The 9730-nt window shown below is 56.3% G+C and overlaps 1 protein-coding gene across 2 annotated transcripts in view; it reads left to right on the top strand.

Annotated features, from left to right (window-relative positions):
- Positions 1-1574: 1574 nt before the first annotated feature.
- RAB11FIP4 (RAB11 family interacting protein 4) overlaps positions 1575-9730 on the top strand; it is a 146588-nt gene continuing 138432 nt past the window's right edge. Inside the window, exon 1 of one of the 2 annotated variants that reach the window (XM_055101330.3) lies at positions 1575-1769. Coding sequence is in view for 1 of the 2 variants with exons in the window: in XM_014342083.6 (XP_014197569.2) it covers positions 2442-2600 (159 nt within the window). In the remaining variant the exon portion in view is untranslated. Of the gene's footprint in view, positions 1770-2263; positions 2601-9730 lie in introns of those variants that run through there. The other variant, XM_014342083.6, reaches the window with a different exon arrangement.

Below are 9730 nucleotides of genomic sequence, written 5' to 3'. Positions count from 1 at the left end.
TGGGATTTGTTCGTGCTCAGGTCTGAGGTCCCCGCCTCTGCCAGCTGAAGTGGGTGAGTCTTCCAGCTCCCCTGTCCCCAGTTAGGGGGCATTCAATGCCAGGCTGAACGCGGAGAGCCATTTCTGCAGCCCCCACCAGGGGGCAGCCCCAGCTCCTGGCCATCTCCTTTCTGTGCTGAGCCCCTTGGGTGAGAGAAAATGGCACGAGCTGACCTTGGACGAACTAATATCGGGGTACCAGGGGCAGGCAGCAGCCCCCAGCTTCCACTCCCTACCTCCTTGCCAGGGGGCTGGCTGGATCTCCAGCAGCCAGTCTCTCCCTGCCAGCTGTTTGTCCTTATTCTCCACTTCCACCTCCATTTTGCAGGGTAGGTCGGGGGAAAGCAGCATTGCTTAGATTCGCTCTCATCTTCAGTTGCTCTAAAAGGAAGGTACTATAATCCTCACGGTACAGGCGAGGAAACCGGCTAAAATATGTTAGTATCCTGCTGAGCGGCATCCAGCTAGCAGAGACGCTCCTACTCAGCCGAATACCCCTACTCCACTCCCACGGCCTCCCCTTTCCCGCTTTCTCACATTTCGGACTCCTCAATCCTCAGAACCACAGGTCTCTCTTCCCAAGAGGTGTTGCCTTTCGTGGCTCTCAGACGAACTGAAGGGTCAAAGGAGAGTAGCTAAAAGCCAGGTTCATCCCAGGAGCGGGGCTGGAAAGAATAGGTCCCCGCCCACTGTCAGAAGGCAAATGGCAGTCCCTGCGCAGGATATATTCAGGGTTGAGCAGGAAGACCACAGAGGTACAAACCGAGGCCCAGCTAGGGGAGGCCATGCAGTTCACCCCGTACTCCCTGTCTGCGCCACTACGTTGCTCGCCACTACGTTGCTCCCGGCTCCTCACATAATGGGCGGGCCCATCCCCTCTGGGTGGGGCTTCCTCTGGGCCCACTCTTGCCTGGAGATCAGGGACTTGAAGGTAATTAAGACATATCTTGCCCTGGAGGACTTCCCAGCATGGTAGGGGAAATGGGCATCCCACTAGAGAATTAATAACTAACTGGGCACCTGGAAGAAGGGCTTAGAACTCAGAATAGAAGACAAGATGGCGTGCCATCAGAGAAGCCTTCCCGGAGGAGGAAACCTCTGTGCTGAGCATGACAGCATAGGTGGGAGTAGACTCAGCCAAGGCCTTTTTTTGGGTTGGGGCCAGTCGTTGCCACAAAGACCTGATGTGCCGAGCAAGAAGGTGGAGAGAAGAGCCCGGCCGGGTCCTGCAGGGCCCCGAGGCTGGGCTGGGAAGTTAGCACAAGCTGGGGTGGAGGCTCCGCTGAGCACTAATGGGAGGAGGCCACGGTCCTGACCTAAAGCCTGCGGCCAGCGGGACAGAGATTCTGTCCTGGATTCTCTGAGCTTGGGGCATGCGGGCTGCCAGGGAGGTGTGATGGTGGGAACCCGGGGAAAGGGAGGAAGCCTCTTCCAGGCGTGGGGCAGCCTTGGGCCCTGAACAGGCAGGCCTCTGGAAGCGCCTCGCTTTTCCTCCCTCCGGCCTCATCCTGGTTTTCTCCTCATCTCCCCGTCGCAGGGTCCCGGGTCCAGGCTGGGGTTCAGTTGCCTGCTCCTCCTCTCTGTGCCCTCCCCCGCCCGATGGCCCCACAAGTGCTGTCTTGCAGGAGAGCGCCGGGAGACCGCAGCGCCGAGGTGAAGAGCGGAGTCCAGAGCCCTCCAGAGATGGCAGCGAATCCCGGCCCTGCCTCTTGCCAGCTGTGTGGCCTAGAGTGAGTCCGACCTCTTTGGGCCTCAGCTTCCTCCGGGATGAATGCAGTCACGGAACGCGCCAATGCAGGAGGCCCCCAGGACATCCTGAGCGCTCGGGAGACGCCAGGCGCGGCAGCGGGCACGGGCAGCGGAAAGGGGCGCGACCCCGCGGAATCCTCCGGCAGGGCAGGGCCTTTGGGTGGCTCCGGGTGTCCAGAGGAAGGGGTGGGCTCGGGGACGCGGAGGGAAACTGGGGACGCGGAGGGAAACTGAGGTCGCGGAGGACGCGGCCGTTGGCAGTTCGCTGCGCCTGCCGGCCCCGCGTGGGCCGCCCCACTCGGGAGGACGCGGCTCCTTTTGTCTGCAGCGTCCCCGCAGCCGCCGCCGCCGCCGCCTCCCCCTCTCCCTCCCATTTTCGCCGCGGCCCCCGCCCCTCCCCTCCCCGCCCCCTATTGCCCCTCCTCCTTCCCCTCCCCACTCTTCTCCTTCCCTCCCCTCCCCTCCCTTCCCCTCCGGAGCGGCTGGGGCTGCGGCGCCGCTGCTGACACGGATCGGCCGCGGCCGCCACCGGGCGGAGGCTGCGCGGCGCAGACCCAGACGGGCGGCCCCGGAGGGCGCGCGGCGATGGCGGCGGCGGGCAGGCGGCGGGCGCGGCGGGCGAGGGGTCCGGGCTGAGCTGCGGGCCGGCCCGGATGGCGGGCGGCGCGGGCTGGTCGGGCGCCCCCGCGGCTCTGCTGCGCTCCGTGCGCCGCCTGCGCGAGGTGTTCGAGGTGTGCGGCCGCGACCCCGACGGCTTCCTGCGCGTGGAGCGCGTCGCGGCGCTCGGACTGCGCTTCGGCCAGGGCGAGGAGGTAAGCTGGCCCGACCCCAGTCCCGGCCCGGGGACCCCAGCCCAGCCCCGCCGCCCCTCCCCCAGCTCCCCCGCCGGGTCACCCGCGTGGCCCGAGGCGGTGGCCTTCCTCCCAATCCCCTCCCTCCGCCGGAGCCCAGGACCTCGGCCCCCCCGGGTATCCCTGGCCCAGCCGGGCCCTCGCTTTCCGCCCCCCGGCGCCCGTGCCCCGAGCGTCACGCGTCACGCCTAGGGTGGCTTCTGCGCCCACCTTCCTTCCTCGGCCATGCGGGTCCTTCTGAGCGGTCTGCACATCCACCCTTGTCTGGGGGAGAGAGCTGCCAGAATCCGGCCCTAGGCTCCCCACCCCACCCGGCGCTGCGGAGACCAAGATGCAAGGGTCTGTGTACGTCCTGCTGGGCCGGGCTAGGGGGTGAAAGGGACCGGTAGGGGTGCTCTGCAGCCTTGGCTCCTCGGCTGCACACACCCTGCCCAGACACGGAAGGAGGTGTCTGCTGGGGCCACCGTGTACTCCCGGGCCAGTGTCGGGTGACCTCTCATTCAGGCTCTGCTGGGCAGCCAGGCTGGCAGCTGGCTGTGTTGGTTGCGGCAGGCCAGGCAAAGCCAGGCTCGGGGAGTGGTGGCTGAGCAGAGGGCTTTCATGTGGCGGGGCCGCATCTATTTGGGGAAAGCAGGACTTACGTAGATTGTTAACAGGGCTGGAAGCGGAGGGTCGGTGCCGCCAGTAGGGTGGACGGAGTCATATCACTAAACGCACACTACACCAGTGTCCTCTGGTGCCACCGGCATGGGGACTGGGGACTGTGTCTCAAGGGGAGGACAAGACACCCACCTGGCTGAAATGGTCAGGGGTTTCCCCTGGAGCCAAAAGCCCTGAGAAGTGGGTTTCCAAGGCCATCTAAGGCCTCAGGCCCTGCATGGGGGGCCTGGGGCCATGGGCCTCAAATGGGCACTGGCTGGCATTGTGTTCCCAGAACAGGTCGGACCAGGCATTTCAGAACATGGGAGAAGCTGGGTGATGGCCAGGTTGGGCCCGTGCCTCTGCGTCACCAGAGAGTGGGAGGCGATTGAGAATCATCTCTCCACCCGCACCTGGGCATGGGCCGGGACCTGTGAGTCGCTGAGAGCTGTGGGCAGAAGAGAGTGAGGCAGCTTCAGGGCTTGAGAACTCAGGTACCCACCACAGGAAACACCACTGCAGTGCCTGTGAGAGCCCAGACTGCCCTCTGCGGGGCTTTGCTGAGGGACAGTGCCTGCTGCCACCATGACCCTTCTTCCCCAAAGGCCAGCCAAGCCCTTCCGTTTTTCCAGTGGCTCCCATCTGGGGCAGGCTGAGCAGACTCCTGGCATGGGGATAGTCGCGCTCCTTCCTCTCAGAACACAGACTGCAGGTCGGGTAAAGAAGCCACCAGCTCTGGCTGAAACCTGGAGTCCCCGAACCCAGAGCCTCAGTGGTGGGAAGGGCCTCCCAACAACCTCTGGCAGGGGCCACCGGCCTCAGCCACGTGCCCAGCAAGCCTCACCCACTTCTCCCCCAGCTGGACAGTTCCTGCCATTAGAACCTTCTCCCTCATACACTCTAGAGACAGACCTGCTTGTCACTTAGTCATCACCGTTCTGCACAGGGACTCACATAGGTCTCTCTTCTTTGGGGGAGCCTTTAAATATTTGAAAATAGCACTCCTGCCCCTTCTCTCCTTCCCAGCTCCATACTCCCATTTTCCCTTCTCCAGGCCAAATACCCCAGTTCCTGAAGCCCTAGGCCATTTCCATGTGACCCAGTAGCCAGACCTCTGGCTTCTGGCCTTGGAGCTGCCATCGACTAATTCTGCGATTCAGTTTTCCTAGCAATAACATGAAAGGGCTGGACAAGCAGACCGCCCCCACCCCCCCGCCCCCACCAGGACTATATTAGCCCCAAGACCTCACACATATGCACACAGCTTAGGGTGGGGCTGCCTCTGAATGGGGCACTGCACTCTGCTCATATTAAGTTTCTGGCCACCGAAACCTCCAGGGATCTGTTTTAGAAACCTCTGCCAAGCCAGGGATTCTCCACCCTTCGGGGAGGGTCAGTGATTTTTTTCTTTTAAAAGCATACTCTGAGATTACTACAGAAGCGGTGGATATGCATTGCAGAAAACTGGAAATAGGGACAAGCAAAATAAAAAGTATTGTGTCCTATCTCTCAGGCAGCGCCTCAATGACACTTCTGTCAGACCTTTCCAGAGCTGTTTCCATGCTTATATGTCAATTTTCTCCAGAAAATGAGATCATACTGCGCATACTGTTTTGTAACCTGATTTTTTTTGCCGGTAAATGATCATGACTTTTCTGCTTCAATAAATTTTCATCTGGTCTAATATGCAGACCTTTTTCAGATTTCCCTATTTGACCCCAAAATGTCCATTTTTGCTGTTTCCTCTCCAGGACTGTGCAGTGTATGTGGTTGTTGTCACCTTTTAGTCTCTCTTACTGTAACACAATTCCTTTTTCTTTTCTTTTCTTTTCTTTTTTCTTTTAACAATCCTGGCTTGTGGAAGCATTCGGGCCTGTTGTCTGTCAGTAATTTCTGGAATCTAAGCCTGTTTCTTGGCCCTTATTCCCATTTAATTTCGTCTTGTTCATTTCATCACATTGTATCTGTCAAGAAAGAGAATCTAGCATCCTACCTCTATCACTCTCAGCTGTGCTGCTGCCTGCGGGCTGAAGAAGCAGTGCTTGGTGTGTCTGAATCCACAAGGCTGGTTAAACATTGCAGGGCAGGACCATGGACAGGGCCCCGAGGCACTTGTAGGGGTGGTTTTCGACTTATACTGTATTGACCGAGACCCGTGGAAATATATTTTGCATCTCTACTCACTACCCATCTTATCCCCTGATGCATTACAAAATCGGAGTGTTGTTTTCCAGCGGTGGGGTGGCGGTGGGGGGGCTCCCTTACGAAATGCAGTGTACTCTGTTTCTATTTTATTTGTTTTAAAGTCAGGCAGTGACATTGATTTCCCAGCCACTTGTGCTCTGGGATGGATAATGATCATTCATTAGATATATAGTTCAGTGAACTTAGAGCTGATTGTCCACAGTTTACCACCTACCCCCAGAATACCAGGGATACCAGGATCAAATGCTTTGCAAAAACCAAAATATACTAGGTCGTAAAGTATGAAATAAATATCCATAAGGCCATAATGAAATATATATATGTATAAATTATTGAACAGATGATAATAAATAAATAGGAAAATCTCTCGTATAGAAGAAATCTGAATAACATATGTTGATAATTGCCTCATTGAGGAAGTGAAGCATAACGTCCCACCGTGTAAGCATGAGATGTGCGTAGTGGCTTCCTTATAAAGGGTAGAGTTTGGAAAGTGGGGGGAACAGCAACTGTATAGTGGAGAAACCCAACAAACACTGTCTCAGAAGGTGATCAAGGACAACATGGATAGTGACAGGTTGTGATGATGGCACACACCCTTGGTGTGATGTGGTGAGACTAGAACTTTTCCTCTGTGGTCTTCCTCCCAAACCAGTAATCCCAGTCTAGTCCTGAGAAAAATGCCAGACAAATCCCAACCGAGAGGCATTCTACAAAATGCCTGATTAGGACCTCTCAAAATTGTCAAGGTCATCCAAAATAAGGAAATTTTGAGACACTGTCAGAGCCAAGTGGAGACTAAGGAGGCAGCTGACTAAATGCAGTGTGGTGTCCTGGATGGGACCCTAGAATCAAGAAGAGGACATTAGGTAAAAACTAAGGAAGTCTGGATCAAGTATGAACGTTACTTAATAATGTTATTTATGGATTAGGTTAGTCCCTGATAGTTCCCGACTTTGTTGACCTAGGTATCACAGCAGAAAAGAGGAGACAATGGGCCGGGTGTGGTGGCTCATGCCGGTAATCCTAACACTTTGGGAGGCTGAGGTGGGAGGATCACTGGAGCTCAGGAGTTCGAGACCAGCCTGGGTAACATGGTGAGACCCCCATCTCTACAAAAAATACAAAAATTAGCCCGGTGTAGTGGCGTGCACCTGTAATCCCAGCTAGTTGGGAGACTGAGGCAGGAGAATCGTTTCAACCTGGGAGGCGGAGGTTGCAGTGAGCTGAGATTACATCGCTGCACTCTAGCCTGGGTGACAGAGTGAGACCCTGCCACAAAAAAAAAAAAAAAGAGAAAAGAAAAGAAAAGAAAGAAATGCAGATTTTTGAGGGATGGGGGCACACCACTGCCCTGATCCTGAAAGTCTACAATGCCAGGGAGTAGGACTCTGATAAGTATGTAACATGATGGCTCAACACCCTGACCCTGCGTTGCCTTCTGATGTATTGCATTGTCTCCCTAACCTCTTTAGGCCTCTATTTACTCATCTATCAAATGGGGCTGATCAGAGTCCCCATTCTATAGGGTTATTGTGGGGTTTGAGTGAGTTAATACATACAAAGGGCTTAGTCCAGTATCTGCACAGAGTAGGCATAATATCAGAATTGCTGGTGCTCTCCTTGTCATTATTATTATTTTCTAAACACTTGCAAGCATTTTTGAGAGGCTGTTCTAGGCTGGAGATTTGCTAGGAATTGAGGTCAAGATCTGGCACCGGCCTCTGTGTGCTCAACTCACCCTCCTTAACCAGCTGTGGTGTTCCTGCCCCTCTTACGTCCCCTCGGCAGTCAGAATGGCAGACATTGAAAGCAGCCAGAGATGTCCTGGACCACACTTCCCTGTGACATGGTCCTCTTCCCTTTCCAGTTTGAAGACCGTCCTTCTTGCTAGAAAAATAGAAATAAGAATCACCAAGTAGGCCTCTCCCATGCATTAACACAGCACCATCTCCTCTGGACAGTGGGCCTGTCCTGCCTGCTTGGAAATGAAATGATGGTCCCCACTGGGCTCCCTGAGTCCTCAGGTCCCCTCTGAGCTAATGCCTGCTATGGGGGAATTGCTAGTGCCACTTGGGTTAAGCCTGGGTCTTTGAAATGGCAAAGGGGTTGGGGTGCTAGGATGGGCTGAGACCGGCCAGGAGCCAGCCCTGGGGCTGGGATCGATGTCTTTTGAGATACGTGGCTTCCAGGAACAGGAGCACCTGGAACTAAAGCCCCTCTGCTCAGGAGTAGCAATTGGATAACAGGGAAGAAACAACTGTATCCCCACAGCCGTGGCTGGAGGAAGGGGTGAAGGGGAAGGTAGGGCCAGATCAGTGGTTCCCTGTAGGCAGTGAGACCTAGGCAGCCAAGAGTGGATGTGTATGAGAGAACAGGGGATTGGGAGCAGGATTGGAGGCAGGAGGCCTCCTCGGGACTGTGGCACATGGTAAGAGAGGAAGAGCATCCTAACTTGGGCAGTGGCGGGGGGTGCAGAATTGACAGCGGCCTGGAAGGCCGGCAAAGTCCCAACGAGCTACTCCCAAAAGGTGATAGTTAAAGGTGCTCTTTTGAGACCAGGCAACCTCTATGTACCCCACCCTAATGAGGCTACCATGCAGAGTGACAAGGCTGGCACATCAGAAGGAAGGCCCAGGTGCCCTGAGCCTGGCAGAAAAGGTAGGAGTGCCTGGGACCTGAGGTGGAAGCAGGACAAGAGTGAGCCCAGAGAGACGTTCTCTTTCCTATGCTTCTGGGAAACTGTGCTCCTGAGGTTGGAGGTCATCATGGAAGTGGGGCCAAGGCTGGGGTCCCTTGGGGCCTGGGGATGGGCATGTGGCACCACACTCTGCATTGAGGCGGGAGGACGAGTCCTAGCTGGGGCACCCTCTGCCTCTTGTGCCCACCAGTTTGGCTGTGCTGGGAGGAGGCCAGATGCAGAAAGTCTGCTGGGACTCATCCATCTTATCAGACACACCCCTGCCTTTTTTTTTTTTTTAATTGAAACAGGCTCTCGCTTTGTAGCTCAGGCTGGAGTTCAGGGGTGCATCATGGCTCACTGCAGCCTCGAGCTCTTGGGCTCAAACCATCCTCCTGCCCCAGCCTCCCAAGTAGCTGGCACTGCAAGTATATGCCACCATGCTCAGCTAATTTTTTGTCAGACACTTTTTTTTTTTGAGACGGAGTCTCACTCTGTCACCCAGGCTGGAGTGCAGTGGCTCGTTGCAACCTCCAACTACGGGGTTCAAGCGATTCTCTCACCTCAGCCTCCCGAGTAGCTGGGATTACAGCCATGTGCCACCACGCCCGGCTAATTTTTTGTATTTTTAGTAGAGACAGGGTTTTGCCATGTTGGCCAGTCTGGTCTTTTAACTCCTGACCTCTGGTGATCCACTGCCTGAGCCTCCCAAGGTGCTGGGATTACAGGCGTGAGCCACCACAGCTGGCCTGTCAGACACTCTTGACGAAGCCTGAATCCATTTGGCAAAACCTTGCTGAGTTCCAGCATCATTCCCAAGACACTGGAGTTCTAGAGAAGGAGGAAGTGCCAGCGTTGAGAGACCGTGCTATGCGGAGTGGGGGGTGTGATCCCTGCCTCCATTGGTGAGACCTGAATGGGGGACATATAGACCTGAGTAGGGGGAAGAATCAGCCCTTCCCATCAGCAAGACGTGCCCTCCGAGGGATATCAGTGGGTAGAGAACCTTGAACCATCCACAAGCTTCCCTTAGGGGCGTCCAGCCCATGAAGTGTGACGTTCCCCCTTGTACAGGTGGGTCACGAGGCTGGACAGGCAGCGTGGCTTTCAGACCTGGCCCTGGCTCTGAGGCTTAGGAGCCTTCCCTAGCACCGGGAAGAAAACCAAAGAGGAAAAGAAGAAGAAAGGACCGGACAGAGGGAGGAGAGGCTGGGCCAGGAGATTCCTGTGTGCTGCCTGGGCTGGTGGGCGGGGAGTAGGGAGCCCAGGAACCTGGGAACGGGGGCGATGGCTACAAAGCCACCCCTTTTTCCTTCAGCAGGGCCTCCACTGCCTGAGAAGTTCGGCACTGGGCAACACTGCCTTGGAGGGCAGTGCATTGCTAGGGTGGGCAGCAGGCTCCTGGACAATGGTGCCCCGGCCTGGTCAACCTTCTGCCGGCAGGAATAGGGGTGTTCACAGGTCCACATGGTGGAGGGGGTTCTGCCTCAGCCCTGGAGTGTAGGGCGGAGGGCTCCTTCCCTTCCTGTTGCAGCACCCCTTTGGCCCACTGAGCAGTCATCCCCAC

This window comes from Pan paniscus, chromosome 19 (assembly GCF_029289425.2).
Source record: "Pan paniscus chromosome 19, NHGRI_mPanPan1-v2.0_pri, whole genome shotgun sequence".
NCBI lineage: Eukaryota > Metazoa > Chordata > Mammalia > Primates > Hominidae > Pan > Pan paniscus.
Note: the sequence above shows the minus strand (reverse complement) of the source record. Positions and strands in the feature narration are given on the sequence as shown.